General features: G+C 39.3%; 1 protein-coding gene across 7 annotated transcripts; it reads right to left on the bottom strand.

The window, feature by feature from the left end:
• Positions 1-120: 120 nt before the first annotated feature.
• STARD3NL (STARD3 N-terminal like) lies at positions 121-25158 on the bottom strand. Of its 7 annotated transcripts, none has more exons than XM_059848952.1 (9): positions 25067-25158; positions 12968-13264; positions 10143-10220; positions 8231-8308; positions 6504-6557; positions 6295-6412; positions 4685-4783; positions 2625-2694; positions 121-612 (listed from the first exon to the last, which is right to left on the bottom strand). In XM_059848952.1, exons 2-8 carry the CDS (start codon positions 13190-13192, stop codon positions 2642-2644), a joined length of 705 nt encoding a protein of 234 aa, XP_059704935.1. In that variant the 5' UTR covers positions 13193-13264; positions 25067-25158; the 3' UTR covers positions 121-612; positions 2625-2641. The 7 variants fall into 7 exon arrangements, with proteins under 7 accessions (XP_059704935.1, XP_059704944.1, XP_059704951.1 ...); XM_059848961.1 differs by lacking the exon at positions 25067-25158 and adding an exon at positions 24552-24707 and having other exon boundaries at positions 121-1921; XM_059848968.1 differs by lacking the exon at positions 25067-25158 and adding an exon at positions 24552-24707 and having other exon boundaries at positions 121-636.
• Between the last annotated feature and the right edge of the window lie 1794 nt (positions 25159-26952).

Raw genomic sequence — 26952 nt, 5'->3', positions numbered from 1 at the left:
TACTATAATGCATTTTGCACAAAATCTATGCAAACTGGAGTCCTTATTGCCCCACATATACAGGAATGGTAAATATAGATTTTTCCAATGACAAAGCAATGAAATATCACAGTGCCTTACTCATGTTTTAACATTTTTATTTTAGAAAGTGAACATGTCCATTAAAAAAAAAAGAAAATGCATGGAGTTAAGAAAAAGTAAACATAAACTAATGACAAACAGCAATAACATAAAATAATTTTATCTAGTGAGACCCAACAATTATTAAATATACTTCCACCACAGAGAAGTTTTACTTCATTATATTACCAGTCTCTTGATCAGGTACACAAGACAACACTGTCCAGTAATTACCTAGTCATTAGAAGATCAACTTCAGGAATCACTGAATAATAAAATACATTGTGGACAAATACTTTCATACCACCTGGGAGGCAACCTAATATACATATGTCAACATGGTACATCTTCATGAGGTATTACAGTACATGGGAACCGTTCCCTTTACTTTTTAACGAGTAAACTCTCCTGTCAGCAGCTCTGCCAGCAAATCAGCCACAGACTCTGTTACCAGTTTCCAAACCCCAACAACTTCCTGTAGAGATTTTCTTTCTGCAACAGATCACACAAGTCAGGCTGCATGAAGATGGGAGTAAAGAAAACAGATACTGTAAACAGGTAGGCTGAAAAGAAAAGGTCATCCACTCTTCCAGGTGAGCACTAGAAGGCTTCAAATCAGAAGTTTCAACTTCTCAAGAACATTTAATACCTCCCCCAGCTTAAGCTTTGCTGTGAGTGGTGAAGTGAAAACATGAGGCACGATAATTCCAGAAGTAAATTAAGTAATTTCCAAAATAAGAAAGTAATCTCATATTTAAACAAAGTACACTACAAAAATTTCAAGATAAAGCTGCTCCAGTGTAACCCATTTGTAGTATTAAACAGGAGGGGAAATAGCAAATCAGATTTGCCCATGAAATCTTCAGGCATACTTGTCCTAGATTTAAACCAAAGAAAATCTCCAAGCATTCTTCTGCTTTCATCACCAAAGAAGGGTATCTCTTTGCTGCCAAAATAGGAGTTTTTACATATCTGGTCTACTACTGTCCTTTCAAGGAGAGAAAAAAAAAAATGCAAAGGAGCCTGACTCTAGGGTCTCAAGAGCTTTGCAGGATTTTCCTTCTTGAAGGCTGCTATGAGAGACAGACTGAGTTGAAAAATTATGAACTCTTAAGAGTTAACAAACCATTTAATTTGTTTGGAAAGGAACTAAGAAGAAAAAGCATATCTTTAGGAATATTCAGGTTCTACACTGTCGTGGTTTGAGAGGAAATGAAGTTTTTTGGGATGGTGTGGTCACGCCAATCGGTGTTCAAATTTTAATATTGGCACTTGGTTTATCCACTGAGGGCATGGATACACCTCTGAGAACACTGGGGGTTAAAATCTGTGAACTCCCAGGGGAAGTTCCTTTTGGGTTCCGGTCCTGGAAAAGAGCAGACCTTCCCCTGCCCGGCTCCGAGCTGGGCGGGGGGAGGGGAGCCATGCGGCCGGAGGGAGGTAGGCCAGGCCTGGGCCGAAGCGTAGAGAAGCACTGCGAGGGCTTTGGGCAGCCATCCCCCATTCCCCCCCCCCCCGAGGAAGAGAGAGAGAGCAGCCTGTGCCTGTGAATGCGCAGCTGGCGTGAAGGAGAAGGGGGGGGTGCCCAGCAGGGCAGCCAGCCGTGGGAGTTCATGAACCAAACCGGCAGAGCCTGGGACTTTTAACCCTTCTTGGGATGATGGAAACCTTGCAAATGCTGATTCCTCCTGGAGTTGATGAGATTGAGAGAAGTTGAGAAGAATCCTAGCTGGGAGGAGATGATGGAGTGGCCTTTGGCTGGACTTTTTCTTGAAATAGCCATGACAGAACCCTTGAGTTCCTGTGACACAGAGACTGCATTCTAGGGGAAGGCAATGGCTCAGAGCCAGGAGAGTGCAGTGATGTGAAAGTGTGTGAACAGAGACGACGGGTGAGGAGGGTGGTGGTGGTGCCCTCCGTCTTCAGAGAAGAAGAAGAGGAAGATGATCTCTGTTCAAGAGACCCCTCAGCCCCAGGGGGTGAAATTTGTGGGGGACAGGTGTCCCAAAAGGAGAGAGACTGTGCTCTTTTTGGAACTGGACAAAGCATCCTTAAAGGGAAAAACCCTAGAAGCAGCTCTGGTCCATGTGCAGTGGTGAGAGCACTGGACATGGAAGGAAGAGGTCACAATGGCAAAATGTTCTCTGAGCAGTGCCACACGTGACACAAAAACACAAGAAGTTTTGACTGTTTCCTGAGTGAAGTCTGTGGTGCAAGAGGGACTCCTCTCTTCTCGAGGAATTGAGAATTGATTATCTAAAGGGTGGAAATGGAATTAGGAAATTTGGTGGGGGGAGGAGGAAGAAATTTGGAAGGTTTTCAGCCTGTGTTCTGTGTGTTTTTCCTTGTAGTTTTAGGTTAATAAAGTTTTTTTCTTTCAATCTTAATTTAGTGCCTGCTCTGCTCTGTCTCTGATCACATCTCACAGTAGATACCAGGAAAAGAGGTATTCTCATGGAAGCACTGGCATTGCGCCAGGCTCAAACCATGACAAAGGAACTTACCTGCTTTTTCTTATTTGCTATACAATTGGTTTTTCACTGTCTTGTTTTTCTTCAGAATCTTCATCAGAACCTGAAAAGCAAGACAAGAATGCTGTAGATCAGTTGAAAGAAGTTAAAGGACACAGTAGTGTTAAGCTTTTCTTTTTTTTTTTTTTGGACAAATTAGTCTGAATGTCTTTCATGACTTGGAATAGCACACCAGCTGCGTTTTGAAGCTCAAATTTTACAGAAACTGAATAAATTTACTCTTTCCAGGCTGATTTTCCACTTGCAACCTCCAGCATAGACTTGGTTACCAAGTAACCAATGTCAAAGATGAAGGGTCACCCCATAATAAAGAAGTGGCTCCAGGGCATGTCCCAGGACATGTGTGGCTTCAAGAAACACAAAAAGTGACAAATATGCTGAAAATTCCAACAGTTCTATTTTACATTCCACCTCTTAAAAGCAAAGATTTGTTTTAAAAAAATGTTGCCATATCAGCAGAGAGGTTTACTTCCCGCTGCACAATCACAGGGGATAGTTTATCTCTAAATATTTGTCAATTCGATATGTATGGCAATGTGACCAAAAATTGCTCTTACAACAATCCATAGTTTGTCTTCTCAGAAAGAAATGCAGATTTTTGAAGAAAAAATTTAATTATGAGCTATTTTTACTCTACATTATCCAGCAATTTCACTCTGTGACTACCAGCGCCTGTTAGTTCAAATATAATATTTTGACTGTTTCTTTTGTGTCTCATACCCATAAAGGGTGCTTAAAATAAACTTGGCAGTCAGGGCAGACCTGCAGAAAGCACCTGAGCTGTTACTGAATCCCATTGAACAAGCTGAAACTAATGGCACACCTACAGTCAATACATGCATGCTGAAACACAACATCTCACTGCACAAGCAACACTGACCCAGCCACAATGTCTAGAAAAACATGCTAGCTTCACTTGCACTTCCTCTCACACTGTGTATTCTGTTGCTTAAAAAACCCCACAAAACCCAGCTGAACAGCTGAGTCCAGTACAATACTTTCATTATCCTCAAAGCAGACCCACAGTTTTAGCTAAAATCCATTTTCACTTTGAATCACTGGTTATACTCGACACTAATGCTCAACGACCCCTAGATGGAGCTCGAAGTCATTCACTAAGCCAAGATGCTCAGCAGAGAGAAACCAGAGACAGACATTAAAATGAAAAATATCACCAACTCTATACTGCAAGAGAGGCAAACTTACCTGTAGCAACTAGCAGATATTATTTAAATTATATTGCATTATACAGCACAGCTTTGCAAAAGAGGTTTACATTTTAGGGGAAAAAGATTGATACAGGAGTTGGGGTTCCCCACTGCATTCTCAGGTAACTCAAATTGATTCGATCCATTAAGAAATTACTTATTTCCTTCAAATGCTCGAGACACATTCTTGAATCTTGCAGGATTTACATTTATTTTTGATTTAATCAACTCATACCTCAACTTGACAAAGCAAATTATATGCAGAGTTAAGATGTAGTTAACATTACTCACTGATTTACCCAGACAGGTGAACCTTTTTATTGAGAGAAAGCTTTTTTCTATTTATTATGAAAAAAGAAAAAGCTGTGATTGAAATTTCAGTTTGCCTTATAGCAGTTTCAGATTCATTATCTATCCTAAGACAGTATAAAGCTCCAAATTTAGGCTGGATTAAATTGTGCATTGCTGCATAAATGCTATTGCTGGCAGAGAAGAGATCACAGAGTCACAGAAGATCTTACATTGGACCCACAAGGATCACCGATGGTAGAAGCAAACCATAACTGCCTCCTTTCAGTTGTGGGGCTATTTTATTTCAGACTTACCTTGCTTTTAGTCAGAATATGACTTAATTATGACTTATACACTAATCACATGTCTTGTAACTCATCTGGTAGACAGTAACTAAACTGAATTACTGAACAAAAAAGACAGTTTTCATTTAAAAACAAAAAAATATTTTTCCCCTTCCCCTCTTGAAGAGCATGAAATGTGCGGGAGTGTAAAGTGAATATGAAAAATCTGTCACTAAGCCAATGTAATTACCTGCTACAGACTCAGGAGGAGAATAGAACTGCCCGTCAGAGAGGACTCCTGGGTGAAGAAGAGCTGCTCGTTCTGAAGCATCCTGTGCTATCAAAAATCCTAAAAGAAAAAAAAAAAACCAGCAGCAAATAATTCCTCAATGCTAACAAATAAAATCTTATAGATCAAATACTGATGAAGAATCTTGAAGACTGATATATTATATTAGCACTCCTAACTAGATACTTCTTTAAATAAATATCTTTTTAAAAAGCATCAACAATTAATTTGACACTTATGTTTTCTATTTAAATGTTTACAGCTAAGGTGACATACATTAGCAAAACAGAGATATTGCACATGTGAATTAAGGAATTTTTCCTTCTACCATGTGTGATTACATGATTAGGTTGCCATATGTAAATTCATCAATGCCCACTGGCTAAGTAAAACTTCTGAAATATATTTTTAATGATCAGTGAGGTACCATGCAGAACCAAAAAAATTTTCTCTCTTTGCCACTATGACCCTTCACTAATGGCTTGCTTTCACCTACCTGTCTCAACATATTCAGTTTCTGCAGCCTTCATGAACTATTTGCATATATATGTATAGAATATTTTGTTTGTGAATATTTAATATGAAAAAATGCAAAAGTCTCCAAACTGGTTAGATTTCTTATCTTATTAAGATAACACTGTGATGCAGCTGTATTTCCTGTATCATCCCCTTACAAGATAAAAAAAAGTTACTCGAAGTTTCTTTTTCTCCAGGTAAACCCCACTGCTGTCATTCAACCAACTTCTTTCTCAGACCAGTGAAAAAGAAGAGGGAAGCAATCAAAGCAGAAAGACTGCACTCAGAGCACATAAAAATGGAGGCATCCATGCCCATTCAAAGTTTTTTGATTTACCTAACAGATAAACATGCTGTTCCAACTGAATTTCAGACTGCATTTCAGGTAATGATGAATAAATAAGAAGTTGCCTGCATAATTACTCTTCTGCTATTGAAACTCACAAGCATCTGCAAGCTTTCTTTCCCTCACCACTCAGGCAGTATTCTCTTTCAACTGAAACAGTGGATTTCCTCCATTTAGTTGAATATATTGAGTGTCAGATGACCTGTTGCCTCATCTCAAAGATTGAAATTCATACTTGTTCTGGTCTCATTCTGCCTGTGCATGAAACAGACTCTCCACAACACTTCTTTGCTTTCCCCTTTCCACCTCAAAAGAAGAGTTAGTGACATTGAATTAGTTATTGTGTCTACTCTTCCTATAAGAGGAGTCAGACACTTTATGCATTATCCAGAAAATAAGGTTTTACAAGTCCAACTTAGTTAAATTTTCATACCTCAAGCATACAAAATTAAACACATTGCCAAGTGCCTGACTAACAGCTCATCTGGCCCTTCTGACTTTTAACTTTGCCTCCCTAAATTAATTAACACCTCACTTCTTTGAAGGCATATGTTCCCCTTTTCCAAAGAGGAAAAAATCATGCCATTTGATTTAATTTTTTCCACAGCTCTTCAAATTTTGAGAAGCTGAAAGAAGCAATCTTCTGCCAATTAACATGGGATCAAGTGTTGCCAACTGCAGTGACTGAAGGAAAATAACACAAGCTTACTATTTTCTTCTTCAGCTTCTTGTGGTAACACTTTGAAGTCCAGGAACCAAGTTTCAATCCAGGCAAGTATGAATGATATAATGGGGAGCACATAGCCAAAAGCACCCTGTGAGAACAGCTAGAAAGAAAGAAAACATTACAAAAATTACTCTAAAGAATCTTGCTTTTAAGAAAACAAAGTAAAACAAACATTTGATTAGAATATATACCTGTGAAATAATTACTTTTGCTAATAAAAAGGCACTGGTCACTGCTGTTGTAAACTGAAAGAGACAGAACAGATAAACTAATGAATGGATTTAGCTTCTTATTTCTGCCATTATCTATTAATTGCAACTTTAAATATTTACTGAAAACAGAAAGATCACATAGATTAATAAAATGTAACAAGCATGATACAATTAACTTAGAGTGTTGTTAAAATAACCTTATAAAAGGTAACTTTTAATACAAACACCTCCAAACATTGATTTCCACATAGCATTTTGTACAATCTAAACTGCCTGAGTATGTCAATTGTGATCATACTGTACAATGAAGAAAATGTAGATTATTCATCAAGTCCCTTAGAAAAACCCCAACTATTTATGTATTTGGGAAAAAAGCAAACAGCAGTTGTTCCACATGCTTTTCACTACCATCCAGACCAAAATATCCATTTCAAACAACAAAACATCTTTGTGGAAGTAAATTGGAATAAATATTTTAATTAATGAAGTGGTATTTTGAAAAAAAAAAATTTTTGAAGGCTTGATACTCCCTGATATATTTTAAAAAAATCAGCATAATGGTTAAAATATCCTAAAAACCCCCAAAATCTGAAAAAACAGTGAACAAATACTGTTCACATAAGCAATGCTTCTATATGTTCTAGTGCATTTGGGTTCAGCAATTCTTTAAAAAACAGCAGAACCAACTTCTGTTAATCACAGGTAGGATGTTAAGATTCAAGGCTTTGGCAAAACCTTCAGTGAAGCTTTATGTATCTAAAATCATGAGGGTGGGTTCACTCTCACCACCTCACAAACACAGGCATCAAGCTGGAGGATTAAGAAATACTCTAAAGCTAGACAACTAAGAGCAAGGACTTTAAAGAGGCATGCATTTAAATATAAGCACAATCAGAACAGCAGCTGCCACTATGTATGTGATTGTGCCATGCTAGTAACACAATCTATAAAAATCATGACATTTAGTCTCAGAGTACTAAGTAAACTGCATGCTACTCACTTGAAGAAAGTTACACATGAACATTCTCTACATGCACCTACCACAGTGTAAGGGGAAAAAAGAGTCTGATTTACAAAGCACTAAGCCAGCAATACACCTATTGTATTAATTGGTGGAAACATGAATTTTTCACCAAATTTTGCATTCTTTGTCAGCCACAGCATACAGCTGCATTAAAGATACTGGCTCCAATCCACTGTGGTTGCCTACAGTTCTTGAGAACTTTGTTTTTAAGAAGGGATGCATATTCAACCTTTTGTATTGGAACATGAAGTAATATAGCTGCTAGTGTTCAATGGATGGTACCTAAAACCTTTTAGTGAATGTGGGGCTTAATGGACATCTGGATCTCTGGCACAAGAATGCACATTCTTGTTTTCAAAGAAGGTTCACTATTACAAATGCAAGTATATTTCCAACATTGATTAGCAAGTTTCAGAGGTAACAAGCAGTTATCCATACTGGATTAAAAATAAACCTTCAATTTGTATTAATGTGATACCTAATAAGAACCACACATACTGTTCTATTAAAATCTTGACTTTAGGCTGAAAATCTCCCAGAAAATAAGTTTTTAATTTGCTACTGTGCAACAAATTTTTATATATACACCATCAAGATGATTCTTAACATACAAGCAGCATCTAAAATTTTGTCTGCTTGATCCATTCTAGGAAAAACTCCATTATGCTTGGCCACTACTCACAGCTATTGCCCACCAATGGCGCAGTCTGCACATTGCATATGCAAGTATTAACACCTTAAACCGAAAGACTGCCAGTAGCTATAGAGAGAGGAAAAAATATTGGTTGGTTAATTCAGAACACAGAAGAACCACAACATTCTCAGCTCACAAAAAATACTAACTACTTACAAAGAAACTTAGGACAGTCTAAGTTCTGTTACCAAGAACCAAATCTGAATATGTCCTTATAAAACAGAAATAGAAGGTAATTTCCCATTTATAAAGCAAATGGCAACATCCACCTGCCTAGACAGGCTCAAATGTGCAAGCATGCACCATTCCACTAATAAGTTAGAAACATAAGAAAGCTATACAAAGTGTCTTCATGATCACTTCACCTGACTGGAATCTAAATTGTTATGTTAATCCAGATTAACAGCTGGATGCAGTTAATCCAGCAAATACCTTGCACATCACTGTGCATCTCACTGATCTTAGCAGCATGCTAGTATACTTCTAGTCTTTCATGAAATAGTAACATTGCAACAATCAATTTTTCTTTATGTAGCTGCCCACAATAGCAAGTCATTCTATTTGCAAGTAGAGAAAGGAAAGTTATGGTATTTGTAGGCCAGAAAATTAAATCAATAGATGAGATGAGATGAGATCTCTGAATCAGGGATCCCAAGCTTCAATTTCCCTGTTTATTTTTTGACAGTAGATTTTTTTATTCTCAACACATCTTTTAAAACAAGTTGGAGATAAAGTGTGAAACAAATGCTTAAAAATGAAGAGAAATCAAAGACAGCCATGGCCTAAGGTATGATAAACTCATTTAATCTTACACAAATGTGCAGCAGAAACAGAGGAAATCCTGTAAAAACCCACAAACAATTTTGCAAAATACAAAGTTTAGTCCCTTCCCAGGGAATAAAAGCTTATTATTTTGCATTACATGTTCTTAACCCTTGGTTCACCTACAGGATAAAGTAATTTCCAGAGCATCAATAGTTACAGATAACATTTTCGGCCTTCTGCAGCATGGTATATCATGGAGACCCTGCCAGCTAAAAAATGGAAAAGGGAGAAGAAGCATATTTTGCTAGCTTATAAAATTTTTCAATCTAGTATGTACGTTCATTTGACACAGCAAATGTCCAATGCAGAAGTAAGGATGGGTTTTTACACCAGTTTCAAAGAGAGATTCTGGATATGGTCATCAGTACAAAATGACTGATACCAAACCAAGTCATCTTTGCAAGGAAAAGAAGATCTGGTAGAATTAACAATCTTGCCCTTTAGAAGAACTGTAAAGAAAAAGCTTTTACTTGGGCTCTGTAGTGCAAAATGCATTGCAGCTACAGAGCTACAGCTTTGCTTAAAGAAAGAAACTTCCTAATGCAATAGATTTCCTCTTATGTGCCTAAGGTACTTATACATAGCAAGAGAGCATCATCATGTCATCTCTTTTTACTGCTTGAATTAAAACACAGAACTCTGAAAAACCTGCCCTGTGCAGGCCAACCTAGGCACAAATCTCTCCTCATTGCAGCCACCTTATGCCCAATGAAGGACAAAAACGTCAGTTTAAGCAAAATGATTTTAGAGTGGAGGGCTATGGGTCTTGTCCTCTTAATGAATTACCTTATGTCACATCACATTCTTGACTGCCTTTGCCATCTGCTTTTCCATACACCCCAAAGCTAAAGATGCAAATAGATTGGCTCTAAGCATTTCTATCCACAGACTCAATGAGCCTGCTGCCAGAGCAGGATTGGGCAACCCCTAGATGGGTGAAACTTGGCCCTTCTGGTTTAAATTATCAAGAAAAGACCAACCCTTTCACAAGACTACAACTAGGAAATAACTGTGGAAGGAGGAATGGAAAAACTATACTTTTGCTGCTCCTTTTTCTTTTTTTAAGAACACTTACAAATATATCAAAGTATGAAGAAGAGTAGTCATAATGTAGGACTTCTTTCTCTAAGGTAGTCTCAATGCCTCCTTTTACCTACAAAGGAACAACAACACACAAAGCTTCAGAAAACAAAATACACACAAATATGAAGAGTAAAACTAATAATTCCCTGCTGATCTACAAAAAGATCATGAAACTAAATACAGAATAGTTGCTTGCCAAGAATGATAAGGTCAAGACTACTGTTGTTTTTTGTTTATCAGGATTACATAGACTTTTGGAAGTGAAAACATTTAGGATTATGATCTGGCATAGGCAAGCAACATTTCAGGCTGTCCCAAAACAAAAGCAAACAAGTTATTGAGGGAGGAATAACTGATTAAATGTTAAGGACTGTTAAACAAACTCACAAAGTGTTTTACCTCTTTTAAGGAGGATCAAAATAGCTGATCAAAAAGCCAACCATAAGCCAGTTCTAGTTAGTCACATGTTAGCAAAAAGGAAACAGAACAGAAACTGAATTCATACTTCAGATCTCTTCCTTATCAGCCCTCACACAATTTGCTAAGAGAGCTGAGCCAAAAGATCCAGAGTAAAAAAAGCAGAAGCTGCAACTATTAGAATAATCTCATACAAATAACCAACATTCAAATTTAATTCTTCCATTTGCTGATGAGATTCAAAATTGCATCTTCCTTAGCCACTATGTTTTTTTCCAGTGGAAGGATTCTACTGTTCAAACTGGCCTTGTAAGTAAATAATTTAAGGTGTATTGGTTCAGAGAACGAGAAGGAGTATCTATCTTAGTTGTAAATGAAAAACCTCAGCGCCCATCTCCTACTGTTTTTAATATGAAATTCCATCATTAAGCACTGCATGAAATAGTTATGTAGAACAAAACCAACAGAAAGATTTAATATTGAGTTTGACTGCTGTAATATTTTTAAGGAAAGAAGCTACCAAAGCACACCAACAACATATGCTCACTATCTCAAAGCAATGCAGTCTACACACTTCCATACTTTTCCAGCTACACTGCTGGGCAGTGTTTTCCTGACACTAGGCACTCCAACTCTGAATTTCTTCTATTTCTTCTACTCTCCCTCCCCTCTATGGCTACCTAACAAATAGCTACTTTCAAAATGCAGTTTTCCCTTCGTTGCTCTACAGCATCAAGTGTGATTATCTGTTTCCAGCACAAATAAGGAAGATCAGCTTCCCTCACTCCAAGCTGTTCATCACTATGTGGCTGCGTGAGCACCATGTTAAAATAAGGATAAACAGAGAACCATGGAAGCCTTGATTTTTGCTCAAAATGCCATGGAGCTACTCCCTGAAGCATTTAACAATAAGCTATACTACACCCAAGGAAACTGGGTAACGGCAACAAGGTGAAAACAATGTTTACAGGAAGTCTCATAGCATTTCTGACCCATTACTTATGTACCAATAACACAGGGTCCTAACACACTGCTATTTGACTTCCCAGCAAACAAAGCAATTCAAAGAAAAACAGAACAAAAAACCTAAGCACGTGCCAGATCCCAGATGTCAAATTTTAGCTTCTAATATCTTTAACTTGTAATAACAAAAACCTGGTTTTTATTCTTGCTGATATGTGGCAGTATGGGACACCAGTTCATAACATGTTGTCCTGAAAATACAGCTTTTTAGAAAGAAAACTACTGTGATCTTGAGGTCCCTTGATACTGTAGCATTCAAAACAAAACACCATGATATCGTGAGTTGGTAGCATTTTCTATTCAGAATCTTCAATATTCTGAGAGCACTCGTGCAAATCTGTACTCTGAAACCTCAACAAGAGATATAAACCCACTCTGTTCCTCTTAGTCGTACAAGCTGTTGAGAAACTGGCCTAAAAAAAGAACTGCATCAGAACACTATGCTACAACCACTTTTCCACCTAGAGAGAAACAGAAAGTCTAGTCCCAAAATTACATTTGCAGGCAAGCAAAATTTTCTTTCTCGAATTTAATCAGAATGAGTATTTTTTACTGTATCAATGAACTACTGAACAGTCAGCTCCTGAAGCTTCATGATGTAAATCAATAACCAAGGTTATTTATCTAGTAAAGAAATGCTGGTAAAAATATTTACTCCAGATCTTTCTTTCTAGAAAAGGGATAGCTCCTTAGTGTGTCCTTTCTTAAATGCAAAATAGATTACAGGTTAAAATCCAGCTCAAAAACTAGGATGCTACTTATGAAGTAACAACAAATGAGCTATCCTGTCGCTTTCTGGAAATTTTAGAACAACCTCATTTTCCAGATTACAAATGCTGGAGGTTAAAAGGTGGCAACTGTGGGAGTTTATGTTGTTTAAATGCACCCTGCCACCCATAAGGCATGACACACCACATTTACATCAAAGAAAATACAACAAAAGAAAAGTTTCGGCCATTAGAAATCTTTTCAGGGACTAACACCTCAGTGAAATATCACTGACTTAAAGTTACTCAGAAGGCAGAGTTTTGAATATGATTAAAATTCACACTTCTTGCTAAATTCAAAGATGTACAGTAACACTTCTGTTTGATGCCTGAAGCCTACACTGGATTTCCAATGTTTTTTTCAGCATGGTTCATAGACTACAGGAACATCTAAAGGTTTCATAATAAGAAGATAAACACATAACTTAACAAATAAAAGTAGATACAGTTGAGTAGGTACTGTGTTCATGGAAGCTTAAATAAGCTGCTTAAATATAAACAGATACAAATAACCTAATTTTGGCTAGAAAGGAGCAACTTATCAACCATCTCTGAAGTGAATAAAACCTTAATATACCATCTAAGGGTAGGTACTGAAAAGACAACTCACATTCAATTCTATTATCCACAATAAGGTTATGAATAAGAGATCAAATGTAACAAACAAACAGAAAGTCCTTCTGACATCTGATATGCCTTTCTTCTCCCTGCCTTCATATGACTCAATCCTTGACATTAGCTGTGTGGGGTTGATGGAGTGGACATCCCGCAAGGAAGGACAAGATTCCACACTGCTACTGTGAGCATTTTCTGCATCAGCTGGGACCCGAATCATCCTGTGTTTGCTTAGAGTGGTCTTCTCCCAGTTTCACCATCACTAGAAGGCTGATCCATACAGGAAGGATTTCTAAACAAACAAACAAAACCAAACCACATTAGTCAACAAATCCCCATAATTCCAAGAAGTATTTTAATCTTACAATGTCAGTTCTCTTTTTGCTAAACTGATGACTAAGAGAATTAGGCAAGTAGGCCCTTGAAATGGTTTCAACACACTATCAAGCTCCTCTTCATTTCTCAGAGGATTTGTGAAGCAAGAGAATTGATGTTCAATTAGGCTGTTTGAAGTAAGGGAGCACTGTCTAGATTTAAAGGGTCATTTCTCCATGCTGTTAGAGGGAGATCATTGAATAGAATGAATAAAAAGCATGATGCTGTGCATCCTTTAAGATTTTCAATGCTGACTTAAATGCTCTCAATAAATAGGAAGACAAAGGAATTTTCACATACAATTCTTTAAAAATAGCAGTGTTAGTTAATAGCACATCCAGAACTGACACAAACAAAAGATGAAAAGTCCATTAAAATCCTTGAATAGTGTAATAATCATTCTATAAAGCATATACATATACACTGCTATTTGCTCTGTAAATTCAGCTGCTATAGCAACTTACATTGCCAGACAGTGTCTCCATTAAAAAAGAGTGTGTAAGTAGTGGTTAAAGGTAATGTAATTACCCTAAGTCTCTTCTGACTACAAAGCTTTTGAAAGACTTTTCAGGCTGAATTTTCTATAAAACTGGGGCAGTTTGATGCACGATTCACTTAAATCCTCCATGAGAACATTTGTCCAATTAAGGCTTCTAGAAAGGGAGGACTCAGAAGGTCACAAAAGTTTCATGGAAACACACAGAAAATTTAATATTATGCAAACTGCTCAGATGATTAAGCTATACATCCTGCAGTACAAACCACATCAGACAACTTTTTATAACACTGGGGGAATAGCTTTTTGAAATTCAAGAACAAAACTTTGCCTCCTCCTGGGTGGATTATCTTTAAGTAAAAGGCAAGAGATAGAGAAATTCTTCCCACTCCTGTCTTTCAACAGCATTTCAACTCCAAAACTACAAGAACACAGTCAGTCAAAGCTCAACAGGGCGTCTGTAACACACCACTAGGCAAACACAAGGGAGGATACAACGACACAGGGGAACAGTAAAGGTGGTGTGGGGAGCTGCTAGAGCACACACATCACAGCTGAGGAAGACAAAGGCCAGCCAGGGAGGGTCAATGTCAGGTCAAGTAACATAGAAGAGCCTTTAGGGAATCTAAAGCACCAGGCAGGGGTGGACAAGTACAATGCTCCTTTGTATCTTCCTCCTTTGTTTCTACAGCAGCTGCCTGAAACATGACTGGCAAAGGGCTGTAGAGGAGGGAGACATAAGTGGTGTGTGTTTGGTCAGGTGCCTTGAGCACTGCACTCAACTTTGGGCACCTGAACCCGAGGGCGTGAGCAGAATCACAGCACTACAGTGCTGTAAACAATACTTGCTTTGTACTGAAAACCCTCACACTAAAGTGCCCTGCTATGTAACAGCAGCCCATAGGAAAATATCTGGGATGAGATCTAAACCTCACATCAGGCCATCAATGGTTATATTTCAGAATAAAAAGAAAAAAAAAAAGGTACGTAACATCTGAAACTAAAAAAACAAATTCCATCTACATTGGCTAAAATGTTTATTTTATTTTGATGAGGAACTCAGTGCAAATTTTATAGGAAGTTGTTACTTCCAGTCTGGATTACTGCTAGATACAGCACAGGATGGCAATGCAATTAGTACAGCCAGAGCGAATTGTTTCAGAATGTGCTAGTTCAGCATCCATTTGCCTTGTGGGGCCCTTTGCAAAGAGAAAAGCATGGTTTTAAAATGCATTGGCTACCAGTTTGTTTTCAAGCATGACTCAAAACATCACATTCAGCTTATAAATGCCATGTACCCTGAAATCCTTACTACTGACAGATTTTTTTTTCCTCAAAGCCCTCTAGACAGGGGATACTCACAGTAAGGGAATTTGTCCCTAGTCTTGCTCTGCCTGCTGATCCATCAGATCCACATTTGGACACATGGCTGGACCTCTCTCATTACATTAAACTGGCATCAAAATGTTGTGATTCTTTAACTGAACAGACATAGCTTGGCAGCTTTTTGCACTCATTGCAACAGCTCTGCAAACTCATTAATCACCAAGTATGGGCTAAAGACTGGTTCCCATAGTTTCTCTCATTAATTAAAATAAGAAGTTCCTTTGTACCTGAATGACATAATCAGTCTTTTCATCACACCAGCATTCTCAGATGGTTTCAGGTGGGTGCACAAAAAAATCTTAAATTCTTCTTAGCTGTCTTACAGGCATGTGAGGACTATTAAAAAGCAGCACTTCCCTTTTAGTGCTGGATGGCGATTTGGCAAGCCACTTTCCTTCCCATCTCAGCACTACCAGCAACAACATTTCTCCTCCCTTGCACTTCCAAAGCACCAATCATGCCCCATCTCTCTTGCCTACCACAAGTTTGCAGGGTGAGTGAGTTCTGCTCTTCCCTTGGCTCCATTTCTCCAGGGGTTCTTGCTTGTACAAAACAGCCCGTGCTTGGAGTGCCACTTTTCAGCACTCCACGTGGGCAACACAAGCACCAGGCAGGCACAGGAGTGCTTTTCATGCGTTCCTGGCCAAGAAACTCAGTGGTGGAACAAGTTTAGGAAAGCAAAAAAGGTATGTTTGTCAGTGAGATGTGTCACACTTTTGAAAACACCACACAATTCTTTTGCATGTGACTATTACTGAATCTTATTCTTGTTATTCAGGAAGCAGGCACTGCTTGGCCTAAATTCATGCTGCCACATTACTTGAGTTTTTACATCCAAAGTGATACATGACATTGTTATTGTTCTATGGGCATGGTTACTGTGCTTTTTAAAAACCAAAATAATTTTAAAACAGAGGAAAAAATAATTATAAACTGGGTGTGAGGATGTCTGGGGTTTGAGTTTTTGAAAGCCAAAATGCAAATTTAGCTGGAAAAAAATTCATTATCAAATAAGAGTGAAAATCACATTCCTAAAACTTCTGAGTTGTTTTTTCCTAGAAAGAGCATTCTTTGTGCATCAGCCAGTTATCAACTTTCCTGTGTCTGGTTAGATAATTTTTAGAATGTTTTTACAATATCAGTAACACATTTTCAAGACAGCTTGACATCTGTGGCTTGACCCAGTGTCTGGGTCTCTGATTTGAAGGAAACTGGGTTCACCTGGCACCACTTCTTTTAGCTCCAGGCAGTTCCATTGTTTGGGTTATTCTATATGGAAGGGCTCAGGAAGGATGTTTAGTCAAACAAAATATGTGCTGTGATGGAATGATGTTTATAGACTATCTTGTTCATTCTCTCCAGAGAGAGCCTGGGTGAAGGACACTCACCAGGAAGATAAACAGCCCATAGTTCAGAATATTCCAAGAAACTCTATGGGCAAACTTGCCTGGAGAGGTGGAGATCATAGCAATTGTGTTGGATACAAACTGTGCCATTAACTCCTTGCCACAAGAGACGCATGAGTGAGACAGAAATCTGGTTTCCCCACACAGTCCCACCAGCAAATAGCTCTCCACAAGATGTAGGGAATTTACAATGTTCTGTAGCTCTCTGACTTTCCTTTGCCAGACTTCAAGTGATGGTTTTCAAGCTAAACTGAAGATTGCATAAACCTGCTCCTGGCTACACCTGCACATTGCAATAATGCTAGTGAACATCTGCCCTGAAAGAGTCAGAAAAATAAAATCTTGTTTCCCGTATATCTCTTGTGTTATATGTTTTTGGAAGTGTTTTCAAAGCTAAAAAAATCCCTGGCATTTCAGGCAAATAACAGTCTGGTTGTTATTTGACTCATCACGAGTGCAGAATAGAATAGAGTGTTCAGTTGAAAGGGACAGAAAACAGTCACCTTATCCAACTGCCAGACCACTTCAGGGCTAACCAAAAGTTTAAGTACGGCATTAGGGGCAATACTCAAATGCCTCTTAAATACTGTCAGGCTTGGGGCATCAACCCCTTTCACAAAGAAAACTCTTCCATGGTTCAACAACACTCTTGGTAAAGAAATGTTTCCTCCTGTCAAGTCTGAACCTGTACTGATGGATGCAGCTTTCAGCCATTCCCACATGGCCCGGTATTGGGCACTACTGAGAAGAGATCAGCAACTTCCCTCTCCACCACCTCAGAAAGCTGCAAAGAACAGTGTGGTCACCCCTCAGCCTCCTTCTCTCCAAACTAGATTAACCTTGTGTCTTCAGGTGCTTCTCACAGGGCATTACTTCCAGCTCTTCAACCAGCTTCAGTGTCCTCCTTTTGCACACATTTAAGGACCTCACATCCCTTTTAAATTTTGGGGCCCAGAAATGCACAAAGTACTCAAAATGAAGTTGCAGCAGTGCTAAATAGAGTGGCAAGATCACTCCTTTTGACCAGCTGGTTGTGCTGTATTTGAAGGTTTGCCACTGCTGACTTTGAGCCTGCTGTCAGCCAGCATCCCAGATCCATTTATGTGGTGCTGCTCCCCAGCTACTCTTGAAATTTGTACTTTGTGGAAGGTATGCTCTAACGCAGGTGCAGAGTGCAGCATTTGTTCTTGTTCAGTTTCATGCTACTGATGATTGTTCAGCACTCCAGTACATCCACATCCCTCTGCAAGGCCCCTTGTCCCTTGAGAGTGTCAACAGCACCTCCCACTTTAGCATCATCAGCAAACTTGCTGACAGTGCATTTGACTCCTGCCTCCAGATCACTGATAAAAACTTTGAAGACAATTGGCCTCAGTATTGAGCCCTGAGGAACACCACTGGTGACTGGTCTTCAGCCAGGTGTAGCCCCACTCTCTACAACCCTTTGAGCCCTGCCCTTCAGCCAGCTCTTCCAGCAACCATCTACCTGCTCAATTCACAGTCAGACTTGTCCAGAAGGATGCTGGGAGGTAAAGTATCAAATGCCTTAATAAAATCCAGGAAAACTATATTTACCACCTTTCCTTCATCTATGAGGCAGGTGAAATGACAGAATCTACAAGCTTATTGAAGTTTAAAAACATTTAAGAGGGAAATAAAACTTCTGAAATAAGAATCCACATTAGTATATTTGTGATATACCTTCTTCTCATTTCCCCTGATTTCAAAAAATGTAAGATTTTAATGAGGCCTTTCTGTTTCCTTCATAACTGCATATATTCACTCAACTACTAGTAAAATATTTAGCTAAGTAAGTTTTCTATGCTGACCTATTCAAAGTCATAGACAACAGCAGCATATTTTTCCTGGAAAGAAAGCCCCCAAAGTTTGTATCTATTTAAATTAAAGGTGTGTTTTGCCTTTTTTTTTTTTTTAACACTTAATCATTATGTCCGTAACTCAAGCTTCTAAACTTAAAACTCTCAAACTTAATTTAATTAAACGCTCAAACTTTCTAGTGAAATACAGATTCTATACTTATTAATAGTTTAAACTAGTATAATAAGTATAATAAATGAAAAGTAAATCAAGCTAAAAAAAGTAAATCAAGAATCAATATTTTCAAGCTTAGGACTGCAGTCCTTCCCTGCCCCCAAAGTCTACTAAAGACTTTAGCAATACATGGCAAGAGCTTGCCCATGATTTCAAGCTACATTTACAATTAATGTCACTATTTTCATTCATACTGACAGAAGCAGATGGCACACACTGCATGTGTCAATTTTGCACATATCTTAAAGATGCTACATCAGAATGCTACTTCTCTTTTCTATCATTATTCTACCCCTATTCTTCCAGTTTATTGTCTGTGGTTTAAATTATTTTTGTTTACTATATTACTGCAGCATACATGAGCAACAGCACTATATATGATTCGTTTTTCTTTCCAAGAAAAAAACCACACCGCAAAATTTAACTGAGAAGAGATAAAAGACGTGATTAAAAAAGAAAAAAAATAAAGGCTTGATCAAAGGCTATCAGCAGCTCGGCAAAATCAAAACTTAAAGTGCCACATGGAGGCCATTTGGAAAAGGAAATGCTAACTTTAAAATATCAGAGAAGTCAACCTTTGCATCAAGTAACTAGGCACACAATGTAACATTGTGTCACAATAGCTGTTGAAACATACTGAACACCTAGAATACTTAGCATATGTGTCCAGACAACCCTACACATGGCCCAAAAATTCCCACCTTAAACAGCTTTTCTGTGAATTTAAAAAAATAATCTGAAAATACTTCTTCTTTCCAATGAGTAAAATAGGATGACATGGCCAATATAGCGGCCAAGATGCTTAAGTACTGTGAAAACTACAGCGTAGTTTTTTACTGAAAAGCCGACACCAAGAGCAGCAATTTTCACTCCTAAGAAAAAAAAACCAAAAACCAAAAAACCCAAAACCAAACAAAAAACCCTACCAAAAACAAACAAACAAAAACATTTCCTTGCTAAAAATTTTCTTCATTGGGAGACAAATGAAACATGCCAGTTCTTTATCTGATATATTTTCTGATAAAAGGGCTGACATTGCTGCTTACGCTACCTGCTATTCTGTAGGAGCACACTACAAGGATAAAACCAAAAATTTCTCACAAGAACAGAGCTTAATACAGTTATTGGTATTGTAACACTAACATTCAAATATTTAAGTTATACTTAAAGACAGTTTCAGACAATTTTAACATACCTAAAGGAAAATGGTCTCAAACCATTGTTTGCTCTGGCACCATCATGAAGCTCAACTTCATTCTTTATCTAGGCATAGACAAATTGCTCTAGCCAACACCATGGACAGAACATAGAATTCTCTGTAAAGACTCTATATTGGAAGTCAAATAAACTGAGAGTTTCTGGTATGAAACTGTATTAACCTGCAGGAGTATTAGCAGAATATTCTCAGTGTGTTTTCTGACAGTATCAGCACACACCCTAATTAAGAGCCAACACAGATAAAACCAATACCTATGAAGTAATGCTGACTATAAATCAGGGGGAGGAAAAAATCCCAAAGAGCTGGAGACTGTCTCCAAAGCCTACCTGGACACATTTTTTACATTTTTCCACTATAAATGAATGAAACCCACTCTGCTGACATATGCTGTCCCTCTTCTGTTTATATAAGTGCAAGAACTAATTTTCCTGAAATCCGCTTGCAGTGGATACATTACTAGTGACCTCTGATAGCCACTGCTCCTGTTCCTGAAGGAGACTTAAATCCCTTTCAAGCTGCAATCATTCTGTCTCTACTGTAACACATTATTGCCTCAGAAATATTTTAATGCTTCAATGCCTTTAAAAACACTGTTTGAAGCACTGATCTGTCCAAAACAAATATTCCTCCGTGAACATGAAGGGATAAAAAAAAAAAAACCAAAAAAAACATCCCAAACCTGGGCCAGACACTTTAATCAAAGTCAGACTGAAAAATTCAAACTGATGCACACCCACAAAATTCCCCAAACATAAGCAGAAGATACTGTAGAGTGCTTTGGCAATACTCTAGCTTTTCAATTAGGCAACACAGCAGGAATTACAAGTTACAAATATGTAACACATTTAAAGACTGGGAAGGTGTCCCACTGGAGGAGCAGGGCAAGATTTACCAGCATACAGCAGAGAGCTCCTTACAAAGAGTTTGGCTTTATCTGAGTTTTCAGAACTAGAGTAGCTCTGATCTATCCTGAAATAGCAGCTCTTACCATAAGTAATTTGTCCCTTTAGAAACAAAACCAAAACAATAAACCACCAGCTTCCTTGAGAAAAATATTTCCCCAATTTCCTATGCTCCAATGGTGACCTAGCAAAAGTCACAGGGCAATTGCACACATTTGTACAGAGTATTGTTTTTCTTAGGCCATTGAAAGAAGGTGAAAAAGAGAAACAAAAAAGAGGAAATACATTTTCAGGTTAGTAGAGCATCTGAAGAAATAGCAGTGTCACCTTTCTACATCCCAAGAATGAAACTCCTAGGTTCAGAAAGTCAAATCAAAGTGCTCCAGCCTTGGACTAGTATTCCCTACAGCAGAAGAATCCCTGTTACTGAGCCATGTCCTGCAAAACACTATTGTCCTTTTCCAACTTCATTTTTTATTCTACAAGAGCTGAGAAAAACGGCAGAGTAAAGAGCTTGTAAATTTGGCATCAGCATTGTCCTTCTTCCCTTTCATCTCCATAGTCTCTTCCCCTCTGGACTCCTTCTTAAGAGAACATCCCAGACTTTTACTTTTAAAATGAGCTCAAACCAGAATGAATGGCCCATACAGGGCTCAAACCTGCACCCTGGCATTATTAGAACTGTGCTTTAAACAACTGAGCTAATATGCAACGATACCCTATTTTAAGAAAATACTAAAACGAACAAAAAGGATGCACCCCAACATGTTCCTAAGGTCTGCCTCAGATCTCAGCTGCACTGAAGATACTTGAACATTGCAAACTACAAAACTGAATCCAGTGCATGTTATCATTGTTATTTTCTTAATAAAAATATAATTTTATTAAGAAAATAACATAAACATTTCTTTTGGTTTAAATATCCTGGGCTAATCTTGCCAAAGACCTGAAACTACATCAGGATTTTAAGGTTAAATACAGTCAGCTCCCCATAGCTGTATTAACGCATGTATACAGTATTTTTATATGTTGTATGTATAGATACACATTCCAGTCACAAGAAATATCTGCATGCAATAAAGAGAAGAGGAGGGGAGGGAAGGGGAGGGAAGATTATTTCTTGCAAGAGCAGGGAGGGAGAGGTGGGCATAAAGGGGAACTGGTACAAAAATAAGAGAAAGACAGTTAAAAAACCTCCAACGAATCTGGTACTAACTCTTCTTCACATCTGTTACATGCTCTCTGAAGCTGATTTTGTAGCCTACCCAACACCAGCTCACAGAAATGAAGATGTCATGGCAAACTTTCTCCATTAAACACTAAATAAGTAGTAAGAGCTTAATATCCATTCAGTTTGAGTTGACTGTGGGCCAAAGAAATCATTTAGATAGCAAAACCACACCTATTTCATCACATCTCCATTTCTCTAAGTACAAAACACAATTTTTTAAAGACGCCAAACACCTCACATTGCCTCAAACATCAAGCATGATACTGGTTTACAACACTGACTACTCCTACTTGTCTGTTTGTTTTTTCCCAAATCAACAACAAAAATATGCCCCAAGGCTGCTAGCCAGACACTACTCGGACAAGAAAAGCTATTCTTTTGCTAGCACAGAACTGTGGGACTCTTCCTGAAATAGCTCAGGCATGTTATGTATTAGTGAGAAACATTCAGGATTCTGTCACTCCCTCAAGAACTATTCCACAAAATGGTGCAAAAGTTTATTCCAGGCAAACAACCCTTGAAAATTCTTCAGAGCTCTTAAAGAAAACAGCATTTCAAGAAACTGACATACATTTCAGAATGGGATAAACTTTTGTAAGATTTTTTTCACTCTGAAGTCCTCTTTTACAGTTGAGGGTGCTTCAAAACAAAAGGAAGTTTCAGGTTTTACATTTTAGCTCTACTTTTCCTCTTAAAGGACGTTATAAGGAAACAATTACCTAGACCAAGCAGCAACAAGTTCTAGCAAAGACCTACATCTGAACGTTAAGGAGAAAATACTTATTTTAACACACCTCCATATTTCTGTCAGTGCAAGATGAAAATTAACTCCTGATGCCTGAAGTGATGCTATTTTAGGCTGATAACTGAGTAGCTGAACTTTATATGAAGAGCATAATGTCATTAGAAGATTTTCAGCTGGTTCTTTTTGGTTCTAAGACTACTTTTTCCAACTTTTCATTTTTATTCTACTCCTAGCTGAATTTAAGACAGCAAGGCAGAGAGGTAATGTACAAGTTGTCTTTTAACACGGTTGCTAACGATTCCAAATTAAGAACAGATGATTAGCACATACAGTTAAATTAGAGAATGTTTAACAAGCAACAAATCTGTGATCCTTCAAAATGACTCATCTGAGTTGCTGGATGCTGCTGCCTATCCATGAGAAATCACAGTCCCTGCTGTGATTTTGATCACAAGTGTAATTTACCATTATCATGTCATCAATACCTTCTGCAAAATCACTGGTAATATTGTTCATGCTGACTGAATTCACTGAGTGAGATCCTATAGTTATTCTTACTAGAAATTAGGTTTGGCCCTGTAAAACATTTTAACAAATATGTTTTAATAACTGTATATTTAGCTAGGATGCCCTGACAAAGTTTAAAATGGTAAAGCCTAAATACATTCCTTCTCATGAATGAAGGCCTAGAACAATTGTGCTAAACTCATTTTGAAAAAATCATGGCTAAACACTTGAGAATTTATGAAAATTAGACTACATTGCGTCCAGACAACCACACTCAAGTTCAAATGCACCAAAACAAATGCCTAATCCACCTGAACTGAGTTCAGTATTTAATCAATTCCAGTGTTTTTCAACGGTCATATATATCTTTCTCAACATACCAAGTCTATAGAAAGCAACATTCATCCTGAAAAAGTCTAACACATGAATAAAAAAAAAATACTTAGAATTATGGATTTGTGCCACAACAAGAGGATCACTAGTGCGTTTTACGCAAAGTAACTGGCCCTAAACACCATCAACAAATAAACAAAACCCAAATCACTCTGCATCTGGCCTACTTAAAACTGCAAAGCTGATGAAAAACATCTACTAAAAATAGTAGCGCCACTACGGACTTATAAATAGAAATGAGTCTTCTCACAATGTTGAATTCACTAACAATACTCCAAAACACTGCACAGAATGACAATTTTCATAGCAATTAATATTCAACACACTATATATAATACATAGATATTATATAAATCAAGATGACAAATATGGACAGCAAAAAGTATTGACATCGTCGTGCAAAAATACAGTGGTGGTCTTATCCCTTTAAGCGGACTAACACAATTTAAAAAGAAACAACCTCTTCAAACAAGTTTAGTATTTGTGGTGAATATTTCCCACGTTAAAGTCGACCACTGTGTCTACTGACACCTGACCACAGTGAATTGGGAACTGCTGGGTGTCAGCGCTCCATCAATGAGTAACTTGGAACTGCTGGTGGAGACCGAAGGCTGTGGCTTTAACCTGCTCTCTCTGCAGACGCACCAGCGTCACCCTCAACACGGATTAAAAACGCTGCACTTCAGCAATGTATGACCCACTTTAAATTCGGATGCTGAACGCAGGCAGTGCCTCTCCGAACCTGCCTAAATTCAGCCCAACGCCAAAATTAACCCTCAGCACAACATTCTCCCGCGATGGGAGCCGGGGGGTCAAAGGGCCCGGCTCGCTCACACTGTTACCATTAGGACAGACAGGTCGCCGTACCTCCCTGAGGATGGATTTGCTGGGCTGGAATGGCATGGAGAGAAGAAAAGCAAACCGGGTCCAGGTCCGCCGGCAGGAGAGGCGCTGGGCATGCGGGAGAGGCGGCCCTGCCCGCAGAGCATCTCCCGAGCGCCGCACGCACCCCCTCCCCGGAGAGGGATCCCCTTCCCAGAAACGGACCCCCGCCCTGCTCAGTCCGCCTCCCGGCACGTGACCGCCTTCCTCCTCCTTTCTCCTCTTCCTCTTCCTCTCCCTGCCCCCCCTCGCCCCAGCAGGGCAGCGGGCTGCCTACCGAGGGGGACAAACCCGCGCCCTCCCCGGAAAAAGCGGCGGCTCCGGCACCGGAGGAAGCGGGGAAAAGGGAGGGAAAGGAATGGAAGAGAGGGCGGACCGAGCCGGGCCGTACCGGCGGCCCCGCCGCCCCTCTGCCAGCAGCACGCCCCGCATCCCTCCCGGCCCATTCCCCGCCGCGTTCCCCTCTGCCCCCGCTGCAGGCGAGGGGGCAGCGAGCTCACCCGGCGCGGCGCTCCGGCCCGCAGAGACGGCCCCGCCACACCGGGCAGCGCCGCAGGCCGCGGGGACGGGCGGGGCGGGGCCCGGCGGCAGGGGCGGGCCCGGCGCGGCCTCCCTCTCCCTCACGGAGCGCGGGGTGCGGCGGGACCGGCGGCACCGCCGGCACCGCCACCCGGCCCGCCCCCGGTGCGAGGGCTCGGGAGCAGGCGGCAAGGGGGACAGAGCCCCGGCGGAGAGAGCGGGAGCGGCCCAGAGATAAGGCTCTTATCTCTGAGCGTCAACACCCCCAAGTTTTAGTGCATCCGTCGGAACGAGCAGAGGGACTCTAGCTGTCGTTTGCCCGGATTCCATTTGTGTCTTGTCATAGCACAGTCCTTATCTTTGCGGGGATTAGCACCACAAAATGACAGAATTGCAGAGTTGGAAGGGACCCTCAAGGACCATCGAGTCCCAAATCCCAACCCTAATTCCCTGCACAGAATACCCCAAGAGTCACACAATGTGCCCAAGAGCATTGTCCAAATGTTTCTTGAACCTTGTCAGGCTCGGTGCTGTGACCACTTCCCTGGAGAGCCTGTTCCAGTGCTCGAACCATACACTCTGGATAAAGAACCATTTTCTTATATCCAGCCTAAACCTTCTCTGACAGCTTCAGGTCATTCCCTTGGGTCTTGCCACTGGTCACTACAGAGAAGGGATCTAGGCATGATTGCTGTCATTGTGAAAATACAACAGAAAAATCAATCAACCAGCCACTGTAGGAAACCATCCATTCCTTTGGGAAGCAAGGTCTCCAACCTTATTGAAGCCTAGGGCTTGTCAGATGCATATATGTCATAAGGTTTGTCTGCAGTTCAGTGCTGCAGGCTGGATCCACCTCTTTTAACAAGAAATGGGTGTAGCAGGGAAACAGAGGAAGAAAGGTGAAAATATAGGTCCAGGAAATATCAAGATAATGGTCACTTGCTCTACTGTGCCTTGCCCACTCCACTAGAGCCCAGTGTCTTCAGGGATATCCTTGCAGAGTAGCTGCAGCAAGGTGATGCTGGGCTGTTCAACCTGGAATTAGAACACTGCTGGAAACAAGTACTCTAAGAATTTATTATTTAAAAAGACATTATGGTAAATGATAGCTGAGGTGAATTGTTTAATCTTTGTTCCATGAACCCAGAATTCACAATAAAATGTCCTCTTTGGTATTACCTCTCATTAATGGGAAGGAAGAGGAATTTCTGTAGGTGGGAGGAATACCTTGTAAGATGCAAGATCCTTTTTATTTTTTTTGTCTAATCATTTTTTCTTAAGCTGACTTGGTAAATACAATCACTTTATACAATTTTATGCTTTTTACTCATGTTTGTTTATTTTGATTATCTTTGTTTGGTTTGTTTTATTGTGCTTTTTGCAGTTATTGTACTAAAGATCACCTCAGGCTTTCAGGGAGGTGACTGTTTTTACTTATTACTGTTGTTCTTCATGCAAGTACAAAGAGAAAGACGTGGTTCTCAGTTGGCAGTCTGTGTTTGAATTACCTGTCACCAAATAGGTTTGATACAAGATATTTAACACATTGCAAACCAAAGGCAGCAATCCTCTGCCACAGCATGTTTTAACATGTTTTGAAATAAACATAGCTTGGAATAAAATGTGGCTGAAATTTAGCTGAACAGATTAGGAGCATAATTTGTGATACTGTTATTGAGGCCTCATCTGGAGTTGAAATTATATGAAAAGATAAGTGTTATATCTTAAAAATATAGCAAATAAATAGAGGCTAGATTTCAGATAACTAAACCCTGTGCAGGTTGTGTATAACCATTAACAACATGAGGAAAGCGGAACCCTCAGTATTTCTGCCTATTCCTGACTGAATGTCTTGTTATAATCC

This window comes from Haemorhous mexicanus, chromosome 1 (genome assembly GCF_027477595.1).
Source record: "Haemorhous mexicanus isolate bHaeMex1 chromosome 1, bHaeMex1.pri, whole genome shotgun sequence".
Taxonomy (NCBI): domain Eukaryota; kingdom Metazoa; phylum Chordata; class Aves; order Passeriformes; family Fringillidae; genus Haemorhous; species Haemorhous mexicanus.
This window is presented reverse-complemented; position numbering and strand designations above follow the sequence as displayed.